At 43.7% G+C, this 23,105-nt stretch overlaps 1 protein-coding gene across 2 annotated transcripts in view; it reads left to right on the top strand.

The window, feature by feature from the left end:
• Positions 1 to 1,427: 1,427 nt before the first annotated feature.
• The window catches only part of HECW1 (HECT, C2 and WW domain containing E3 ubiquitin protein ligase 1), a 443,461-nt gene continuing 421,783 nt past the window's right edge, over positions 1,428 to 23,105 (top strand). The window contains exon 1 of one of the 2 annotated variants that reach the window (XM_043463510.1): positions 1,428 to 1,463. In XM_043463510.1, the coding sequence (XP_043319445.1) occupies positions 1,434 to 1,463 (30 nt within the window). In that variant the 5' untranslated portion in view covers positions 1,428 to 1,433. Of the gene's footprint in view, positions 1,464 to 2,836; positions 2,882 to 23,105 lie in introns of those variants that run through there. The other variant, XM_043463512.1, reaches the window with a different exon arrangement.

Raw genomic sequence — 23,105 nt, 5'->3', positions numbered from 1 at the left:
TGCTGCAGCCTGCATTAGTTTGTTCTTGGAGGGTTTTCTTCACCTAGGAGTTGGTAATAATTGAACTGTAAAAGTCTTTTGGGGAAAGGTGTGCCCAGCTTTCTGCATGGATCTCAGCTGAGATTTGAAAAGTGATCAGCTTTTATCTCATCTGATTGGGAGATCTAAGGGCAACAGGCAAAGAGAGGGGCTGTCTGTCAGGGAAGGGGGAGGCACCCACATCCCCAGGGGAATGAGGAAAGTCAAGTCCTGATAACAATGTGCATGTCTCCTTGGAGAAGGGGGGACAGCTGGTGAAGATGCCTTCATTATCTTCCAAGGCTTCCAATTCTGGAAAGTTCTGGCTGTGAGAGAGAACTCAAAACCAAGAGTTTAGTCAGTGAGAAGCAGCCCATCACACAGTCTGGGACTTGGAACTCTGTCCTCTGGTGTTCAGTCAGGAGTCTGGAGTCAGGGCCTGCCTTTTGTTTAGTTTAGGGAAGATTGCATTCAGTTTACAGGAAGAAAAGAAAGAAGATAACTTCTCAGGATGTGAACAACATCTAATATAAACGATGCTGGGCTGGGAATGGGAGAAATAAAAAAGCTTTGTGAAGAATGCAGTTGGTTCAGAAAGTCAGAGTCTGGAGATTATGTCCTTCTAGTTCAGCATTCTGACTGCGTGCAGTTCGATGTAAAACCCAGTTTGAAAGCTAGTCTTGCCCAACAATAGATTTTCCCGGGAAGAGGGCTATTTTCATCCTTTGCATTTGTAATTACCATATTTGTTTTGTGTGTTTAGGGTGCAGATACAAGAAGGTGCCCAGAGAGGTGTGAGTGCTCACAATGATACACAACAGGAAAGTGTGTAAGAACGAGGCCAAGAACACCTGTCATAGGGTACCCGCTGGGGCACCTTTCTGAACGCACTGTTTGCACACACACAAAAGGGCTGGTGTTGGGGCTGGATATGCCCAGTGCGCGTGCCGAGTGGTGGAAGGATGGGGCCGGCGGTAACAAGAATCAATATATATTTACGGCAGGGGCGGGGGAGAGGGGTGCGCGGAGGCTGCAGGGCGGGGCAGCGTTAATGAGAGCAAGCCCGGCTTGTGGTTGGTTACGGAGTCTGGTACCCACAGAGGAGCAGGCAGGGAGGGAGGGGATGCGGGCGGGAGGATAAAGCGATGAAGTGCGCTGCGTTACCGCGCATGAGGCGCGGTTGTTGGAGCAGGAATACAGTGCGTCTCTGACCCAGCGGGCCCTCTCCTAGCGCACACACTCATCAAATCGCACGCGCCCGTCCGCCGCGGCCGTGGCCGCCGCTCTCCCCCGGCACCCGGAGCGTTACGAGAGCAGGTGGGTGCCGCGGTCACCCCCCCGGCAGGTCCCCGGCGGCCGGCGCACCATGCAGGGCACGTGCGCCCCCCGTCTCTAACCTGCGCGCGGATGGGAGCATGATCTGTGCCCAGGCCGGAGCTGCCAAGGTAAGCGGGCTCCGGGCGGGGACTCTGCCTACCGCCCCTTCCCCCGCCCTCCTCTGGGTGGCTTCCCCGTCGCTCCGGAGGCCCCGTCAGCGCCCTCCCTCCCCAGGGTCCGGGATCCACCCTCCTCCCCACCCTCTTGCTTCTCCCGCGAGGTTCAATTGTCAGCCTGGGGCGCGGCGCCACCCGGGCCGGGCAGGCATCCCCGGGTGGCGACCCCGGTTTGGGTACAACTGGCACACCGGGCCCTCCTGCCGGGCACAGAGAGAAACAAAGAAGCCCCCAGGCGGGTTCGTGGCGCCTCCCCCGGCCCCTGGCGCCCTCCCAGTGGTGAGGAGGTATCAGGGGAGGGGGCGGAGAGACCTACGTAATCCCCGTTACCAGCCCACACCCACCCCTTGTGAACTAGAGCTCGGGATTTGGGTTTGCCTCGGGCTCCCTTTAGACAATTGTGTCCCAAGCAATGCCCAGGGTTAGCCAGCGAGCGCCTGCAGCCCCGCAAGCGCTTGCTCGTGCTCGCTCAGGGGGAGCGTGGCAGGTGCGGCCCTTGCTCCCCTGGGTGGTGGCAGGCGGGGAGGATGCGCGATGTGGGTGCTGCTTCAGCGACTCCCTGTCCCAGGCTGCTTTGCCGGGCCTGCCACCCGAGTTTTAGCGGGAGCAGCCCGTCATGTCGCCTACCGTATTGCGACCTGCGCACGGGAGGGGAGGGCGCCGCCGGGGAAAAACGCGTCCGGTCCATTTCTGGCTGGAGGTGCAGTTGCTCCTACCCCTACATTCCTGGTTCGTGACAATGCAGCAAAATCCGAGGGCTCAAACCCCCGTTCCTCCCGTGCCTTCTGATGGCCCTGCCTCTTTGATGTCGCGGCCCCTCGGCCGAGTCGCGGTGTGTTGGGTGCGTGGTCTGCCTGCCTGTCTTGCATACAGAAGCTGGGCATCATAAGTTCTTCCTGGCGAATTTCAGCGCGTGGGGGGAGCTGGCAGGGACACAGGCTGCAGAGCTGCCCGGCTTCCTGTGATTCCGGGCACAGCGCGCCCCAGTCTGCATTGGGCTGACACCAGACAGCATGTGGGGATTTTCCTAGTTGCTGAAGACATTATTTGACGTTGCTGTAGTTTTGTGCTTACTTCTCTTGGGATCTGCAGTGGTGCAATTCTCCTCTTGTTTTTATCTTTTTTTCTCTTTGAAAAGATAAGACTGTGTTCAGCAGAAATGGATACAGGAAGAGCAGCATAGTTCAAAGACTAAGAGAGGCATCTTCTCTCTTTTCCTGGAATCTTGAGGCGATTTAGGAGGGCAGATGCCCTACCCGAAAAGGCCAGCCTTTAAAGACCCTGGCAGTGTCGTGGTCCAAGGCGTCTCAAAGCAGGTGGCCAGATCTGCGTTTCTCCTCAGCGGACTCGCTCCGGCTGTGGCTATTACGGTAATTCGTTCTAGATCGGGGATTCATTTTGAAAATGTGTGTTTTCCACTAAGAAGGGATTAGAGCCCACATGTCTACCCTGGTATGGTGTGTGTGCCTGTTTGGTAGAGAAATAGAATGTGTAGAATTCCCTGTTGCCCCCTTCCTCTGCTTGCTACCTCTGCCGGAGTGTGCCATTGGGACAATATAGCACTGTTTTAATTCCTAGACCTACCTTCAGGCATATTGGACTTCAGAGTGTTATGCTTAATAAACTGTCTTCTGACTTAATTCTGGGATCCCAGGCTAGTACAAGTTGGCAGCTCTGTGGAATGACTGTTGTTTTTGTCTGGGGTAGTTATTGCATAAAGGCGAATTGCCTAAGTTTGTTCAGATTGTGACGTTATTGACTGGATAAGGAGACCACATTCTGAGCTGAAACAGCCTATCACCGCATCAGTGTTGAGGGACTGCAGCTGCTGCGATGTGTGTACGTAGCATCACCTGGTTCCTCTCACACTTCTGGCTTTGAAAGAGGGGTGTTTTCAAAGACTGCTTTAAGATTTACCTTCTATGGTACTTGCTTCAGTATTACTGCTATTATGGGAAATGCTAAAAGGCCAGATGTGACCACGGGAAGGCAAGTCTCAGGCATCTCCTTCCTTACCTGTAGTGTAAGTTGGACTAGCTGATTTCTGTCCTATCCAGTTCCAGTGTTGTGTGATAATGGTGGAGAAGTAAGAAAAGTTACTAAATTTAGCAAGGCTAATTATAGCCCCAAACCATATGCACAAATCAGAGATTGATGATAGAATTTATGGTTTATTTTTACACCTATATTGTTTTTAACCCCAGCATCTGCATATTTCCCATAAAAGAAATTAGCCAACAACTCAAACAGGTCATTTTCTTTCCACTATATCAAGAGATTTAATAGGGGTGGGGGATAGAGAAGAATGTTGGATTAACTGGATAACAGATTTTTCTCCTTGTTGTGGCTTAATTAGCAATTCCCGCCCTCTCTTTTGTAGCTGATTTCCAATGATTGATTTTGTTTGTTTGCTCTTAATGAAAGACTCAGGATAACTGTTTAATTCTAGGTAGCAGTTGTTAGTAGCCTGCCACTTTCTCCGATCGTATTTGGTATTGCTCATAAAACTTGCTAGGACTGTTGCCTGTTATAAAAATAAGGCAACAATTATTCTAAACAGGCAAGCAAAGTGTTTTCAAGTTCTTATAGTAATTTTTACAGTTTAGGGATAGTTGGGATATTTGTTTATCGATTTATGCTGATCCACACAATTTTCCCCAGTAGTGTGCTTTTTTTTTTAAAGTTACAATCAAAATAACATCCTGGAATAACAATACCTGCCAAGCATAATGAATCACTGCCTGTCTTGTTTTCCCACAGCCTTTTTGTCCATGCCGCTAAGGCAGCACTTATCATATTGCAGTTACATGAGCTGTGAATGGGCGCAGTCCCCTGGTCTCACTCCTGGTGAGAGCTCCTTGAGGACAAGGGCATTGTTAGCTTCTTTTGTCTCATCTCTCTAACACCTCAAACTTTGCCCTGAACATGGTGTGTTCTCAGGAATATTGACTGTGGACCTCAGGTCAGAAAAAAAAGCCCTCTACTTGTTTAGGCAGGAGGTAGGTGGGAATCCTTCCCTTCGTGAGTCAGATAGGCAAATCAGAGAGATTATGTAAGACGCTAAAGGGAACCAGTGAGCTGGGACTCAAATCCAGGCAGAGAGAGGCTCCAGCCCCACCCATGTAGACTGCAAGTTCAGATCCTGCAGGTTTGGGTTCTTTATTTTTCACTTGGATGACCTGGATTGTCCATGTTGACAAAATCGAGGTGATCACTGCCCTGTCCTAGCTGTGGCCTTAGAAGCAAACATGTCCAATAGAAGCACTCTGTGTGCCCTTACCTGCACTTAGAAAGGGGAGCAGCCTCAGCCCTCCTTCTCTCCACTTCTTGGTCTCACCACCCAGAGCTTGTAGGATGACAGACTCATCCAGGGAAAACCACTGACCAGACCCATTGTTCAAATCAGTTTTAACCACCATCAGCTGAGCTTCTGAAACAAGCCAGCAGTTAGCCCACAGATAACCCTCTTTCCTGCCCCTCCCACCCTGATGGGATCTCCCAACAGAGAGACCCCTGCTTCTCTCCCATCATTTCCTTCCTGTCCGTCCTGGAAAACAGCACAGTTTATGGTTAGGAAATCCAGAATTTCAGTGCCCACGTACCATTTCTATAGTCCTGTCCTGGGTATGTTTGCTGTTCATGGACTTTTAGAGAACATGGTGTGAAATGTTCAGGGGGGTGTTTATCAAATCATTTTTCCTCTCTGAGGTTAAGTTTCATCTTCCTTAAAAGGAGGGAGTTGAAGCAAGTAATCCCAAAGGATTAACGGCATGATTCTGTGATTGTTTTTCTTGGTTTATGCGATTTTACCAGTTGAAGGGTGAAAATTATTAATGAGAATTTAACTTCACAATACAGAGAGTAGAAATACTTAGGGCCATGTGGGTCAGTCTCTGGGTTATCTAATAATCCCTTTAAGTCCTCTGTTAACACTGTTCTCTATAAATACAGTAATTCTTTCTTATTTGTAAAACTGAATTTATTATATTGAAGGGAAAAGTTTGTGGCAGTTTCTGATCTCAGTGAGGAGGGCAGTGGGTCAGATGTTTAGAGTTTTAGGGTTTAATGGTCAAAGGTTCCAAGAGCTACTATGAAGCATTTTTAAGTTTGGTCATTGAGTAACTCTTACACTCAAAAGTATTTCCTAAGATTCATAACAATGTACCTTTCCATTTCTGTCTGCTTCTCATTTTGCTCTTTTGTTTGTTTTTGCCTCTTCTTTTCAACTACACTGACCTCCTGTCACATCCATAAAACATGCCTGTAGTAGCACTGCCCACCCACTCCCACTCTCCCCCACCAAATACAGGTGTCAGAGCCTCATAACTTTCCTCCTCGTCTCAGCCTCTTCTTTTTTCATGAGCATTGCTTCTCAAGTGAAGATGCAAAGATGGATAGAGGCAAACCAGCTCACCTGCTGATTTTGCTTATGGTGCACATTTATGTCTCACAGACTTTCTGACCACTGACATTTGTGTCTTAAAGCCTCCTTAAATACTTGAAGAAACCAAGTCCTAGATAGGAAATTTATTGGTTTGGCCAAAAAGTTTGTTTGGGTTTTCCTGCAAGATGGTATGGGAAAACCGAAACAAACTTTTTGGCCAAACCAATATATATCTCATCCCATAATGTTTGGATGTGTGGGTATTGGTAAGTGGCTGTCATGTTCTGTGACTTGAGAACTGTAGGGAAAATGATAAGTAGCCAGTGTGGGATGACAGTAATGTCATCACTCATTGGCAAGATGTCACAGGGACCACTGAGCTCCCAGGTCCCTGGAGAAAGCATCTGGATTCCATGGCAATAAGTGATGTGTGCTGCTCATAGGATGCTTCTCCTGATTTATTGGCCCCAAGTTTGATGCACACAGAGGACTGAAAAATGAGAGTTCCTGGTACACATGGGCTCTCCTGGTGTTACCAGGCATCCATTGCACTGCAGTATTTTGGGGCAAAATTAGTGGATGGAACTTAAACTGATATTTGGGGTGGGGGAAGGTGGGGAGATCTGGGAAAGGATGCCATCTGGGCCTGTGATGACGAATGCTATCATGGAGACTTCATGTGGGGTCCCTTTTATATATTTAGTAGAGCAGATTTTCCCTTTCACACTTTCTAGATCTATTTGTATTGCACAGATGTCAGGGAAATATCATGAGTGTGAAAGAAAAAAAAAAGACCAAAATTCACATCCACGGCCAGGGATTGTAATTCAATCACTTTGTCCTTAAATTGACACCCATTTAACTTGCACAAACATTTCCTGCTTTTGCTTTCGGGGGTTTAAGTCACAGCATTTTCAGAAACAGAAATCTCAGTCCTACATATTGGAACTCAGAGATTCAGGTTAAAGGGAAAAACCATGGGGAGATACATTAGACCTGGCTTGCTTACTGTCAGGGCCAGAGCTAATGTACCCACCAGCCATTTGTCATCTTCCTTCCTGTAATCCACTGATCAGCCAAAAAACTGCAGGACACAATCAATAGGTTTTTATCCTTAAAAGGACTTTTCTTTTTCCTTACTGTTATCCCTAATGCCCTTTGCCATCAAAACTTTTTAAAATATTTATATTTATTTATTTGGCTGCGCCAGGTCTTAGTTGCCGTGGGATCTTTGATTTTCATTGCGGCACATGGGATCTTTAGTTGTGACACGCAGACCCAGATGCTGCTTGTGGGATCTAGTTCTCCAACCTGGGTTTGAACCTGGGCCCCTTGCTTTGGGAGCGCAGAGTCTTAGCCACTGGACCACCAGGGAAATCCCCCTTTGCCATTAGAACTTAAAACTACTTAACAAACAAATTTCCCCTTCTATTCCAATCACATTTTTGTGGAAGTGAGTTTTTCAAAGTTGAGAAAAAAAAAGTTGAGGCTTTTGCTGGCATTTTCTCCCCTTACCCCACCCCTCGGTGCCGCCTCTGTCCACAGCCAGACACAGCACCTGCAGGTAGAGGGGACGATGGTTACAGACGCAGTTGGCACACAAGTGCGCTGTTGCCATATCACATTTTACAGATCCTTCCTGACTCCATTCTCCCCACCATGGATGGTCTCTTTCCTCTTCTATAACACAGCTTGAAAAAGTTTTCTACACTGGGTTTCTTCACTCTCTCTTTCTTAGCCTGTAAAGACATATTTTAATTTGTAATATTTGATTCAGACAGATGACACGTTTAGCACATATGTAGATTATGAATCAAAAACAAATACCTGCCATGCAGCATGAGACCAGAGCACTGTCAGTTCCTTTGAGGCTCTCTGGTGCCCTGGCCTCAACTCTCTCTTGGCCTCTCTCGACAGCATCCCATCCAGGCTTCTGTCCCCTTCCTTCTACTCTTCCCATGATGATCACCGGTGCTCTTTGCCCTGTACTCCTATGTGGTCAGTTCTCCATCCCAGTGTTCTGGTCTCCCAACAACATCTCACACTCAGGGCCATTCCCTCTTTCTCACGCCCCTGGCTTCTAGGATGCTGGATTCTCCTGGTAGTTTTTTTTTTTTTTTTTTTTTTTTTTTTACTGTCTCCTCGGGTCTGCTTTCTTAGGCTCTCTTGATGGCCCCTGAGCTTTTATCCCTGCTGATGTACTGATTTTTGACCCCTACATGATGGAATTCTCCAGGAAGGTCCTGGCTGTCAGGTCTGTTCTTACCTATGTATTCCTTCCTTCAGTCTCAATACTGCCTTCTTGCTGATGATCTCAAGTTTATTTCCCCAGTCCTGACTCATTCCCAGAATGCCAGACTTACATATGCCACCAGCAGCACCACCCCTTGAATGCCACACTAAAGTTAAAGTAAAACACAACTCTGGATTTTCACGCCCCAAACCTGCTTACAACCTCCCCGCCCTGGGAGTGATCTCTGTAAGAGACAACTGTCTTTCCAGTTGCTCAGGCCAGATGCCTTTGAGTCCCCGATTTCTCTCTCTCTCTCTGACTCCAGTCTAGCTTTCAGCAAGTCACTCTTCCTTTGCTTCACGTGCCTCATCCAGCACCACCACTCCTATCTAATCTACCATGATCACTTGCCTTTTGCACTTGACCACTAACCAGTTTCCTGCATTTCTTGTCCAAATCTCTTCTTTTACAGCAGTCCAAATGATACTGACGAAATATCTGCTAGGTGTCAGGCATTGTTTTAGGTGCTGGCATGTAGCATAAGCACAACACACAGCAATCACAAATCCTGTTTCAGTAAGTCCCCTGCACGTGAACCTTCAAGTTGCATACCTTCAAATATGAGAAACATGTTTTCCCATGTTCAGTTACATAAGTTAGTTGACGTGTCGGGCACACACTGTCACATGCATGCGTCCTCTACAACGGTTGTGCTTTTGTGTACTTCGCTGTACAGTACCTTATAGAGTACCGTATCTTTATTTCAAGCTCAGGATGTCCGGCAGCAAGCATAAAAGCAGCAGTGATGGACGTGCAGCAGTGATGTCCCATACAGCCAGTTGTGTTAATTGAGTGCCCAGGCTAAACTTGTTGGACTTACAGATGCACTCTTGGAGTGGATCTCAATTGTATGTAGGGGACTTACTGTATTTCTTTGCCTACAATCCCTCAATGGTTCCACTCTGCTTGCAATGAAATTCAGACCCCTTTCTTAGCTTCCCTGATAGCTCCATTGGTAAAGAATCTGACTGCAATGCAGGAGACACAGGTTCAATTCCTGGGTCAGGAATATCTGCTGGAGGAGGATAGGCTACCCACTCCAGTATTCTTGGGCTTCCCTTGTGGCTCAGCTGGTAAAGAATCCACCTGCAATGCGGGAGACCTGGGTTCAATCCCTGGGTTGGGAAGATCCCCCAGAGGAGGGAAAGGCTACCCACTCCAGTATTCTGGGCTTGAGAATTCCATGGACTGTATGTATAGTCCATGGGGTTGCAGAGTCAGACACGACTGAGTGACATTCACTTTTACCTCTTGGCCTCCATGGTGCTACATAACTGGACCTCCAGCTCCTGCCTCACTCTCTCCTTGTCCTGCACACCGGGTCCCAGTCCCCAATCTCCTCGTTCTTCCTAGAATGCGTGGGATACATTCTCATCTCTCATGCTGTTCCTTCAACCTGGGAGATGTCTGCCAGTTCCCTGAGCTTGCCCCCTGTGTTAACGAAACAGCAAACTTTCCAAAAGGCTTTCCCTGACCATCTGTTTACACTGTGCTCTCTTCCATCAACTTGCCCTCTATTCTTACACCCCTTAGGACCACCTGCTTTGTTGTACATGTTTTTTTAACTTATGTGTCTACTGTCCATCTTCCCTTCTAACTTATGAACTTAGACCAAGGACCCATCTCTTTGCCAGTGTCTGGAACCATGCCTAGAACATAGTGGACTCTCTTTATAGGATGCAAATCTCTTTATGATCTGCTGGGTTGGAGTTTGGATGGTATTTTTAGGTGTCTGGATCCTCTGAGAACACTCCTTTTCTTTTCCCTAACTGTTTTCCCCACTCTTCAAGGTGGGGGTTGCTGGGCATTTGGTTGGTATGGGGTCTCTGTGTCATTTATCCTGGCTGGCACTCTCTGACCGAGCTCCAGCTTGTCTTTGCTTCCTCCTCAGCGTCCAGAACAAGCAGCTGCAGGTCACTGAGTTATTGTTGAATCTGTGTTGTTCACAAGGTCCCTTCTGCGTTGTTCTGTTGTTGCCAGGACTTTATAAAACTGCTCTCTGCCCTCCTGTCTCTGTCTTCTCTGGGCCACATGACTTTGTCATCTTCAGTGTGAGCCTGTCACTCCTGTGTTCAACATCCTGTGAACTGCCAAATTCTGTGCAACAAAGAGCCAGCTACCCAGGCTGGCCTCATTGGTCTATGGGCTGTGGCCTGCTCTATGCCTGATATATACCCCCTGACCTCAGGACAGACGAATGTCTGTCCCCCATTTTTCCCCCCATTTCTCCAAACATGCTCTGTGCTTTCCTATAATTATGTACTTTTTCCATACATACTTTTTCTACTCTTAGATTCTCTACCCTTCTATAAATCTGCCCATTTTTAAGATCTATCCTAAATCTCAGCTTGTAACAGAAGCCATCACTCCATTTCCCGATAGATATGACTCTCCCCCACTGAGCTTCTGTGTAATGAGCATCATCGTATGTGTGTTACTAATGCTCCTACCTTTCAGCCTCCCCGCTAAAAGATGACCCTTCAAGGTTAAGGACTGTGTCACCCTTATTTTTGTATCCTTATTTTGACATTTTTTCCAGTATTGGCCACTGGAGGTGCCATACTGAGTGTTAAATGAATGATGTGAGTAGGTCTGTATTTTATTTATTTTTATAATTTTATTTATTTATTTCTGGCTGTGCTGGGTCTTCCTTGCTTCAAGGACTTTTCTCTAGTTGCAGTGAGCAGGGTTCTCATTGCAGTAGTTTTTCTTGTTGGGAGGCATAGGCTCTAGAGCACTCAGACTTCAGTAGTTGTGGCAAGTAGTCTTGTAGTTGTGACTCCCGGGATCCAGAGCGCAGGCTCAGTAGTTGTTTAGCTGCTCCAAGGCATGTGGGATCCTCCCAGATCAGGAATCAAACCAGGTACCTCCTACATTGGCAGCAGATTCTTCACCACTGAGCCATCAGGGAAGCCCAGTCTGTATTTTATTGCTTCTAGAGCGGCATTATGTACAATGTGTGCATCCATGAACTGTGTATCATAACAGTAAGTATTGATAGAAAGATGGGAGAGATGAACTTCACAGGAGAGGAATTTCTATCTGCTTTGTTCGCTGATTCTCCTAGGTGCCAAGAACAGTGCTCAGTAACAGAACACAGTAACTGCTCAGGAGACAACATGTATATGTTCCTACACTGGGTTCTCTTTCTGCTTATGTGGTCCATTCATTTTGCAAATGTGGATACCTGAGCAAATCTGGACTTCTTGGTGGGCTACTCTTGGGGATCTTGCTTAAACCTGGTGTCTGCTTGAAACAATGAGAGTTCTCTGTCACAGAACCACTCCAATGAGAGAAATAATTGGCAATGAAGTTATCCACTCCTAATTTAAACAGGGGTCTTATTGGCGATGCTGCTTCCATCTTTACTGAACTTTCTTTTTTTTTTTTTTTTTTACTGAACTTTCAATGGCAACCAAGCATGATTTTTGGTGAGGTATTGCCACAGGAACTTTGTGAGCATTTGCCACCCTTTTGTTGCAAGCGAGTAAAATTTATTTTTCTTAGAAACATGCATTCACATCATGATGTGACATCCTTGAGAGAAATAGGTAAAGATCACAAATCGTTATTTTCGTCTTTTTCCTAGAATAGAGGAAAAAATATGCATAGTGAGCATTAAGGAGGCTTTCAGGCTTCTAACAAGAAATTTGACCAGGGGACTGTTGGACCACAAACCAAAATTTAAAAATGCATTGTATGTATGTATATGCACATTTCTATATGCAAATACATAGAAATATATTTAAGATATAGAAATATATGCATATATATTTTAAAATCCTTGTTAACTGTTTTCAAGTAATTTTCAATTACTTATTCCCTCAGAAGACATTTCTTGAGTTTTTATTTTATGACAAGTCTTTATGTCATGTGAGCTTTCTCCATCCAGACAAAAATCTGCTTACAGCTTAAGATGAAAATGTGCAAAAGACAAAGCAGAGTTAAGTCCCTGCAGTGGAAAAACATCTAGTTTGAGAGAAAAATGAAAAAGTTGTGCCCTTTAAGAGTGATAATTTTATTTTTCACACTGTTAATGGAGAATCTATTACATACCCTACAGTTGGTTGGTGACTGTTACTACGGTGAATAGATACATAGCCACATTCTTAGAGTGAGGTCCTCAAATTTACAGTGTTGCTTCCTGTTCATTAAACAGACATCACCCTTGTCACGGACTCAGAACTTACTTACTGTGATATTCTTTAATTAAGCTTAATTTTATCAAAATCGAATTTTGCTATCCTAGATCTTAGGCACCTTAGGGTCAAGGCACTAAGTCTGTTACGTGAGAACTCTCTGCTGTAGGAACATGCTCCTCGTGACTTGAAGTTTTGCCACAAATCTTTTTTCCACTGATCCAGAGAATCTTCTAGAGCAAGAAGCACTTAAAAAAAAAAAAATCAGACTTGCCACCTGCTCAGGACACAGAGGCTCCCAAGAGCAGGTGAAGTGAATGGCCTGGCTTGGTGCAAAAAAGTGTCTGAAATTCACAGACTACCCTGGACATCAGGCCCCAGCCTGCTTGCCTGCCTTATGCTGTGAAATAGTGATGCCATAACTGTTCAGATGGGGTGGAATTCTGGTCAAGAGGGGAGAGGAGGCAAGAAAACCAAAGGCCAAACCCTTCTTTCTAGGGATCTGTGTCTTGCTCCAGGTTAAATGGTATAGATCATGCTAACCTAGCATATTTTTTAGTTTCTTGGAGAAAGCATTGAATGAATCTTCTCAGCTAGATAAAGTTAAGGATTTATGGCAAGAGAAATAAATCTATCCCAGGTGGCTCAGGGGTAAAGAATTCACCTGCCAATGAAGGAACCTTGGGTTCAATCCCTGGGTAGGGAAGATCCCTGGGAGAAGGAAGCTCCCGTATTCTTGCCTGGAGAATCCCATGGACAGAGGAGCCTAGCCGCCCACAGTCTTTGGGGTGACAAAGTCAGACTCAGCTTAGCAACTGAACAGCAACGACAACAAAACCCACATTGGCATCTCTAGGTATGGGAGCGATTGGGGAGGGTAGGAATTGGGTGGAAGAAGTGTCAAGCTCACTTTCACTGTAGTTCTGTGATCAAGACCCCTCTCTTTTTCCAGGGTTCATTTATCTCTACTGAATAATGTCATTGATGGGCTATTTTTATAGAAACATTAAGCTTTGGGGTAGGAATTTTTTCTTCATTGTTAGAATTCTCACCTTTGAAATTTCATTTTAGAGGCAAAAGAGGGTGAATGACTTTGTTTTTTACATTTGGCTCATCTTATTATGAATTTGCAAATGGCTTTTGAGGGATCCAGATATTTTATTTTTCAAATCTATTTTTTTTTTTCAAAGTGCTATTAGCAGGTTCAACTCATGACTTCAGGCATTTTTCAGGCAATGAGCTCAGTGAGATTTGAAAATTAGCTAAGCCATTTATAGATTCATAGAATGCTGGCTGGGCAAAGAACCTCAGCCACGTCCCATTTAACCCCCTAATATTCCATGTGACAAAACCACCATCTCCCAGCATCACAGTTGTTAAACCTGGGGTGGGAAGCTGTCTCTGGGCTCATGGCTCAGTGCTCTGCAGCTCCTTTGTTAGTTCGTTTAGCGCAGGGCAGGAAACGTGGATATCTTTGGGGTCCAGGCAGGTGTGGGTTTCAGGGTTGGAGGCAGGTGAGGGGACCGTACCGGGAACTAAGGCTGCTAGGGCAAGTTCTCGTGCCCAGTGCACCGTGAGGCCAAACAAACAGAAATGTGGAGTTTGCAGCAGAGACAGGTTTATTGCAGGGCCATGCCCTAAAAAGCCCCATGCTCCCCAAAGTGTTTCTGCAAGGCATTTTTAAAAGCCGGGTGTGGGAAGGGGATCACAAGGTAGGCGGTCAGCTTGTGCACAGTTCTGTGATTGGCTGATGGTGATGGAACAGGGTAGTGTGGGAGAGGTTAACATTATCAGTTCTTAGGCTCCAGGAAGCCTGGGGCTATATGCTCATTGTCATGCACTATTGATAGTTCAGTTCAGTTCAGTTCAGTCGCTCAGTTGTGTCCGACTCTTTGCAACCCCATGGACTGCAGCACGCCAGGCCTCCCTGTCCATCACCAACTCTGGAGTTTACTCAAACTCATGTCCATTGAGTCAGTGATGTCATCCAACCATCTCATCCTCTGTCGTCCCCTTCTCCTCCTGCCTTCAATCTTTCCCAGCATCAGGATCTTTTCAAATGAGTCAGCTCTTCGCATCAGATGGCCAAAGTATTGGAGTTTCAGCTTCAACATCAGTCCTTCCAATGTACTTTCAGGACTGATTTCCCTTGGGCTCCAAAATCACTGCAGATGGTGACTCCAGCCATGCAATTAAAAGATGCTTGCTCCTTGGAAGAAAAGTGATGACCAACCTAGACAGCATATTAAAAAGCTGAGACATTACTTTGCCAACAAGGGTCCATCTAGTCAAGGCTGTGGTTTTTCCAGTAGTCGTGTATGGATATGAGAGTTGGACTATAAAGAAAGCTGAGAGCCGAAGAATTGATGCTTTTGAATTGTGGTGTTGGAGAAGACTCTTGAGAGTCCCTTGGACTGCAGGGGGACCCAACCAGTCCATCCTAAAGCTTCCATTTGGTGGGGGGTTTTCACATCTGCAAAACAACTCAGGAAATGTGCATCAGATAGTTATCTATTCTATAGTACTTCAGAGAAGAGCTAAAGCAGAGAATAAGAGGGAAGACCCCAAAGGATCCTGCTTGATTACAGTGGTGGTCGTTAGTCAGCTTCAAGCTAGTGTTGACACTGGGATGGTGATCCAATGTTGCTAGTTCATCTGATTTTTCCAAGAAAACCAAAATGCTAGATATTTAAGAGAAATTGTATAATTTTAAGATTTTTCTTTTTACTAATTCAATCTAATGATTTTATAATACTCAGTGGGCTCAACCAGGCAAAACTGTAAATATCTAGCTTGTAACTTCTGATCTAGGAGAACTGTGCTTTGAGGATTACTAAGATGGAAAGAAAGGACCATGATCATGGCTTCAAATACTTAAAATCTGAAAGGTGGCAGAGGTACTTGTTCCAAGTCTGGAACAAAAACTAGTGGGCAGAGAGTTTTGGTTCAATAATAAAAATTTTCTGTTAACTCAGAATCATTTAAGAGGAATGAGGTACTAGTGTGCCAGGGTGCCATTGAGTGGAGGTCACTGAGCCCTGTGTTGGGTTGCTGGGTAGAGGCCTGGGGTACTGGCAGTTTCCGTGGCTCCTTGGTGATAAGCTCCAAGGTTGTTCTCTAACTGGCTTTGCAGTCATCCTGGGAGCCTCCCACTGCCTCAATATGCCCTGGGAAATGGGTCAAAAGCTTTCAGGGCAAATCCAGTGAGATGAAAGTTATGTGTATATAGTTTGCCCTCACTCTTTTTCAAATAAAACCCCATCAGTTTGATTCCTTCTTCTACCAAGGGATTCCTTTCTATCTTCCCCTCTAATGACTCTGTTCTCTCCTATCCATAAAACACTGCACAAGCCTTCTTCACCTTCTGCATCCCCACCCACTACTAGGAAAATTCATCTTTTCTCAATTTTTGGCTATACCACTTAAAATTTTTGTTTTCTTTTAAATAAAGCATGTATGTATCATTATCTAAAGCAAGAGTCTACAGACTAGGGCTGACTTGCCTCCAGTTTTTGTACAGTTTTTTATTAGAACACAGTCACAGCCATCATTTACATGTTCTCTATGGCTATTTTCTCTACAGCAGAGCCAAGTAGTGGAGACAAAGACCGTAAGACCTGAAAAGTCTAAAATATTTACTAACTGGCCCTTTAAGAAAGTTTATTGACCTCTGATCTATATGAAAATGATTATACCAGATAGATAATCTGAAAAAAAAAAACATGTGCAAAGGATAAAGTAACAACCCATCTGCAATGACCAGATGAAATAACCATTGGCTTTGTAGTGTAATTTTAATGCATATATACATTATAAAATTAAAATCACACTAGAAACACAATTTCTTGTTTAACAACATGCATTTTCTTGACATACAACTTTTAATATTCTATTTCTATGTTATTTTAATCAGCTATATAATAATCTCTGTAATACTCCAAGTATATATCTATTATGCAATTTTTTTTGGCTGTCCGGCTTGCAGGATTGTAGTTCCCCAATTCCTGGGATGTTGGCAGTGAAAGGACAGAGTCCCAACCATTGGACTGGGAAGTTATAATATGGGATAATCCCTATATTATGTGTTTGTGTGGCTGCATGCTTGGTCACTTCAGTTGTGTCCAACTCTTTGTGACTCTATGGACTATAGTCCACGAGGCTCTTCTGTCCATGGGATTCTCCAGACAAGAATACTGGAGTGGGTTGGCATGCCCTCCTTCAGGGGATCTTCCTGACCCAGGGATCGAATCTGAGTCTCCTGCATTGCAGGCAGATTCTTTACCCACTGAATCATCTGGGAAGCCCCATATTATGCATTAATCTTTATTGTGGTATTTGAGGTATATTTTAAATACAAAAATTTATTTAATACTTTTAAGTGCTTGTGTGGGAAATATTAATTTTACAAATGAGACATGAAGTGTTTCTGTGACTTGGCCAACTTATACAGGTAGGCTATCTGACAACCAACCCTGTATTTTCAACCATCCAACCATTCCTGGGCATTGAAGTTAATTTTATTCTTTTGTTTTTATTCTGGGGAGAGGTGCCTATTAGAAATATTGCATTAATGAATATCAATATACATAAACCATTGACTGCATTTCACATTATTTCCATAGAACTCATTCCCCAAAGCAGAACTAATGAATCTAGAGATTCATTGAGGTTCCTCAGACACCCCAAAGAGTCAATGTTCAGAAAAGTTGTAACAACACATGCTAACAGCCTGTGAGGGTGCCAGCCTCCAAATATTCAGTACCAAGTATTATGCTTTATCCAGTCTATTTTTGTTCTTTTGTCACGGGAAGAGGGATCCTGGAGGCTGACTCTTCGTAGGTAGTTGTGACCAAGTGACTCCTCTGAGAATGACTTCTGGGAAAGATGTTCCCTGGATAAGAAAGGACAGGCTGGGTGGGCACAAGTCTCTTGCCCTTTGCCCTTCCACTTCTTCTAGCAAGCTTGGGACCAAGCACCGGAAGCTGCAGGCTGGGAACGGCAGGTACAGGGAAAGGTGGATGCTCGTGGGAAAAATACCTCGGATTAATGAAGCCTCTGTTGCTGGGCTTCTTGATACTCAGGTAGATGCAATCCTATCCATTTCCAGTGAAGGTACAAAGGAGCAGCGAGGCTGTTTCTGTTAATTCTTTTCACCTATATTTTGCCAATACCTCTTTCCCAGGCAAGGTTTTAGTGCTTCTTTTTCCAATTTGTATGAATCTTTATATATTATTATAGATATTAAGATACAGATATTTGAGATTGTTATGTCTTAATTTTATTTATGTGACTTGCCTGTTAAAGTGGTGTCTCCATCTACAGGTACAATTTGTCTTCACAATTAATAACAGGGACAAATTTCTATTTCCCAATAACCTGTCACTTAATTGTTTTATCATCCATTGTTTCCGTCTCAGAATCTGTTATCCTTGGGAACTGCAAATCCGTGACTTTCCAATGATCTAATTCCTTCCATGTTTATCAGCTGCCATTCTTCTGTGAAAAGAGCTTTCCCTGTTTTTCTGCTCTCTTCTTTTGGGAGGAATCACTGTGTCCTAATCGTCAAGAAGCATTAGTTAGAGCTGGACATGGAACAGTAGACTGGTTCCAAATCGGGAAGGAGTATGTCAAGGCTAATTTGACACCTATATTGTCACCCTGCTTATTTAACTTATATGCAGAGTACATCATGTGAAATGCCAGGCTAGATGAAGCACAAGCTGGAATCAAGAATCCTGGGAGAAATATCAATAACCTCAGATATGCAGATAACACCACCCTTATGGCAGAAAGTGAATAAGAACTAAAGAGCCTCTTGAAAGTGAAAGAGGAGAGTGAAAAAGTTGGCTTTTAAAGCTCAACATTCAGAAAACTGAGATCATGGCATCCAGTCCCATCACTTCATGGCAAATAGATGGGGAAACAATGGAAACAGTGACAGACTTTATTTTTTTGGCCTCCAAAAGCACTGCAGATGGTGACTGAAGCAATACAATTAAAAGATGCTTGCTCCTTGGAAGAAAAGCTATGACTAACCTAGACAGCATATAAAAAGCAGAGGCGTTACTTTACCAACTAAGGTCCATCTAGTCACAGCTATGGTTTTTCCAGTAGTCATGTGTGGATGTGAGAGTTGGATTATAAAGAAAACTAACCACCAAAGAACTGATGTTTTTGAACTGTGGTGTTGGAGAAGACTCTTGAGAGTCCCTTGGATTGCAAGGAGATCCAACCAGTCCATCCTAAAGCAAATCAGTTCTGAATATTCATTGGAAGGACTGATGGTGAAGCTGAAATTCCAATACTTTGGCCACCTGATGCGAAGAACTGACTCATTGGGAAAGACCCAGATGCTGGGAAAGATTGAAGGCAGGAGGAGAAGGGGACGACAGAGGATGAGATGGTTGGATGGCATTACCGACTCAATGGACATGAGTTTGAGTAAACTCCGGGAGTTGGTGATGGACAGGGAAGCCTGGCGTGCTGCAGTCCATGGGGTTGCAAAGAGTTGAACATGACTGAGCGACTGAACTGAACTGAACTGTGTCCTTATAGATTTTTATTGACTCAGTGTGATATAATCAATTACAGTTGTGATTCTTTTTGATGTTCAAGTTAACCCAGTTTTGGCCAGGGGGAGCTTTTATGTTATTTCTAACACAAGAAACTGAATGGTTACATGTCTTAAGTTTCTACCCTTTCTTCCCTCCATCCCTTCTTTCCTTTCTTTCTCTCTGGTTGTGGGTGGGAATTGTTTATAAAATTGGCTAAAACCAGAGCAATATGAAGTAATAGTGGTAAAAGGAGGTCTTATCTTGCCCTTGTCCTTAATTAAATTGGATTTAATTTTCCACTATTAGATAGTACAGGCTGTTTATTCCAGTTTTTTTTTAAAAAGTTAGTGTTATTCTATTCCTAGTTTAGAATTATGTTATAAACATTGAATTAAAGGGGGAATTTGCTGAATTAACCAGTATGTTTTCTCCTTTAACCTAATGAAATGATCAATTACATTAATAGGTTTCCTAGTAATTAAACTATCTTTGTTATATTCAAATGCAGTAAACTCAAACATTGTTGATTATTTTTTTAATTCTGCACTGATTCTGTATGCTCAGTTTTATATATACATACATGTAATAAATATGTTTACTGTATTATATGTATATATATATATAGTAAACTATATATAACTAAATATAGATGAATGAATGGGATTGGTTTGCATCTTTATTATACTATGTATTTGAAATTTATGAAAGTGAATCAGGAAACTGTTAAGTTCCCTTGAAAACTGTATATGATGCCAGGATTATTATTACCTAGAATTCAGCAAGCTTTATCTGTAAAATCTCCTTGGGCTTCAGGCCGTTTTTCAGGGTCAATCTGATAAGTTAATTCATTCAACTCATGGCTATGGCACTATTTATGTTGCTGAACCAAGCTTGGGTCTGCTTGCCTGTGCACGGTAAAGCCAGTCAGCTGACAGCTGGGCTGTGGTGAAGGAACGTGCAGTGTTTATTGCAGGGTAGCAAGCAAAGAGTACAGATAGCTGGAGCTTAAAAGGCCCAGATTCCCCAAGGCTTTCACGGATAAGTTTTCAAAGACAAAGTTGGGGGAGGAGTGGTGTATGGTCAGCCTGTGGACATTCTGGTTGGTTGGTGGTGAGGTAATTAGAAGTCAGCATCTTCAGCCTTCTGCTTCCAGCAGGTCTGGGTCTACTGTGGGAAGCATACAGTTAACTTTTTCCACCTGGTGGAGATTTCAGTATCTGCAAAACAGCCCAAAGGACATGGCTTCGAATATTATCTGTAGCCCATGTTGTTGTTCAGTTGCTAAGTCATGTCTGACTCTGCAACTCCATGGATTGCAGCATGCCACGTTTCCCTATCCGTCACTATCTCCTGGAGCTGGCCCAAACTCATATCCACTGAGTCAATGATGCTATCCAACTATCTCGTCCTCTGTCGTCCCCGCTTCTCCTGCCCTCATCTTTCCCAGTATTAAGGTCTTTTCCAATAAGTTGGCTCTTCCATCAGGTGGCCAAAGAATTGCAGCTTTAGCTTCAGTGCCAGTCCTTCCAGTGAACATTCAGGGTTGATTTCCTTTAGGATTGACTGGTTGGATCTCATTGCTGTCCAAAGGATTCTTAAAGGTCTTCTCCATCACCACAATTAAAAAGCATCAATTTTTTGGCACTCAGCATTCTTTATAGTCTAACTCTCACAACCATACGTGACTACTGGAAAAACCATAGTTTTGACTATATGGAACTTTGTTGGCAAGGTGGTGTCTCTGCTTTTTAATATGCTGCCTAGATTTGTCATAGCTTTTCTTCCAAGGAGCAAGCTTCTTTTAATTTCATGGCTGCAGTTACCATCTGCAGTGATTTTGGACCCCAAGAAAATAAAACCTGCCACTATTTCCACTTTTTCCCCATCTATTTGCCATGGAGTGATGGGACTATATGCCATTGTCTTAGTTTTTGGAATGTTGAGTTTTAAGTCCCCTTTTCACTCTCCTCTTTCACCCTCATCAAGAGGCTCTTTAGTTCTTCTTTGCTTTCTGCAATAGGGTGCTGTCATCTGCATATCTGAGGTTGTTGATATTTCTCTTGGCAGTCTTGATTCCAGCTTGTGAGGCATTCAGCCTGGCATTTCACATGATGTACTCCACATAGAAGTTAGATAAGCAGGGTGACAGTATACAGCCTTGACATACTCCTTTCCCAATTTTCAACCAGTCCATTTTTCCATGTCCAGTTCTAACTGTTGCTTTTTGTCCTGCATAAAGGGGACAGGTAATGTGGCCTGGTATTCCCATCTCTTTAAGAGTTTTCCACAGTTTGTTGTGATCTACACAGTCAAAGGCTTTAGTGTAGTCAATGAAGCAGAAGTAGTTTTTTTTTTTTTGGAATTCCTTGCTTTTTCTGTGATCCAACAGATGTTGGCAATTTGATCTCTGGTTCCTCTGCCTTTTCTAAATCTAGCTTGTACATCTGGAAGTTCTTGGTTCACATACTGTTGGAGCCTAGCTTGAAGGATTTTGAGCATTACTTGGCTAGTATGTGAAATGAGCACAATTGTACAGTAGTTGAACATTCCTTGGCATTGCCTTTCTTTGAGATGGAAATGAAAACTGACCTTTTCCAGTCCTGTGGCCACTGCTGACTTTTCCAAATTTGTTGGCATATTGAGTGCAGCACTTGCACAGCATCATCTTTTAGGATTTGAAATAGCTCAGCTGGAATTCCATCATCTCCACTAGCTTTGTTTGTAGTGATGCTTTCTAAAGCCCACTTGACTTCCATTTCAGGATGTCTGGCTCTAGGTGAGTGATCACACCTTCATGGTTATCTGGGTCATTAAGACCTTTTTTGTATAGTTCTTCTGTGTATTCTTGCCACCTCTTGTTAATATCTTCTGCTTCTGTTAGGTCTTTGGCTGTTTCTGAGGAGGAACCCTGAACCCCTGAGGAGGAACTAAAGTCTTTGTCTTTGTTTAATGGCTTAACTTATTATTTTGTCTTACTTGACTGGTTTCCTTTCTTTATGCATTTTCTCACTTCTCTAATTAAAGTTACCCTTTGGAATCTAGGGATGGCCTAGGAAGATAAAGTTCTTCTACAGAGAAGTGGCAGATGGAGGACATTGGGGGTGAGGTCCATTATGGGAAAATCTCATAGGGTCCTGCTTGGTTACAGTTAGAGTTTCTACTTCCACTTGAGATAAATAAGTTCTTTTCCTAACAAATTATCTGTTTGACAAAAGTCAAACCATTGTCTATTATTCTTTTAAAAGTTTAAAGTTGCCTCCTTATCTATGGTCTTATTTCCTTTGGGTTTCTTAAATTTTATATTTCCCTCCCTCCCTCTCTTACCCTCCTCTCACTCTCTTCTCTCCCTCTGTTCCTCATTTTCTTTTTAAAGTAAGATTGGTTAGAAATTTGTCTGTTTTATTTTTTAACCCAAGAACTAGTGGTGGCATTCATTTTATTTAGCAATTTTTTATAGCTAATGTTTTCATCTGTGTGTCTATTTTTAATAATGTGAATTAATTATTTTTATATAATTATTTTTAATATTTGTCTCTTTTGCTTTTCTCTTTATGCTATCTTGGATAAAAAGCTAATTTGTTTATTTCTATCTTGTCATGTTAGTAATTCTAAGCCAGTCATCCTTTCCTGCTGAGCCCAGATTTGTTCTAAGAATTCTCAACATGGAGCCATACACTGTTACATATAGGGTAGAAGGTTCTGCTGTGTCTGTCCTTGGAAAACACAACTGGTTGCAAGACTTCTCTACTAGGTTCAGTAAGTGAGTGAGTGCTCAGTCATGTCCAACTCTTTGTGACCCCATGGACTGTAGCCCGCCGGGCTCCTCTGTCCCTAGGATTTTCCAGGCAAGAATACTGGAGTGGGTTGCCATTTCCTTGTCAAGGGTACCTTCCCAACCCAGGAATCGAATCCAAGTCTCCTGTGTCTCCTGCACTTATTCTTTACCCACTGTTCAAGTTCACTCAAATTATGGTCTGTTATAGCCCACATTTCCCATTCTGAAATTTTACAATAAATTTATTCATATATATATATATACACACACACACACATGTATATTCTTTTTCATATTCTTTTTCCTTACGGTTTATTACAGGATGTTGAATACATTTCCCTGTGCTACGAGGACAGGGATATCTGTACTGTTTATCTCTTTTATAGATAGTCGTCTGTATCTGCTCATCCCAAACTCCTAAGTTGTTCCTTCCCTACCCCCTTCCCCCT

Source organism: Cervus canadensis, chromosome 3, assembly GCF_019320065.1.
Source record: "Cervus canadensis isolate Bull #8, Minnesota chromosome 3, ASM1932006v1, whole genome shotgun sequence".
Taxonomy (NCBI): Eukaryota; Metazoa; Chordata; class Mammalia; order Artiodactyla; family Cervidae; genus Cervus; species Cervus canadensis.
Note: the sequence above shows the minus strand (reverse complement) of the source record. Positions and strands in the feature narration are given on the sequence as shown.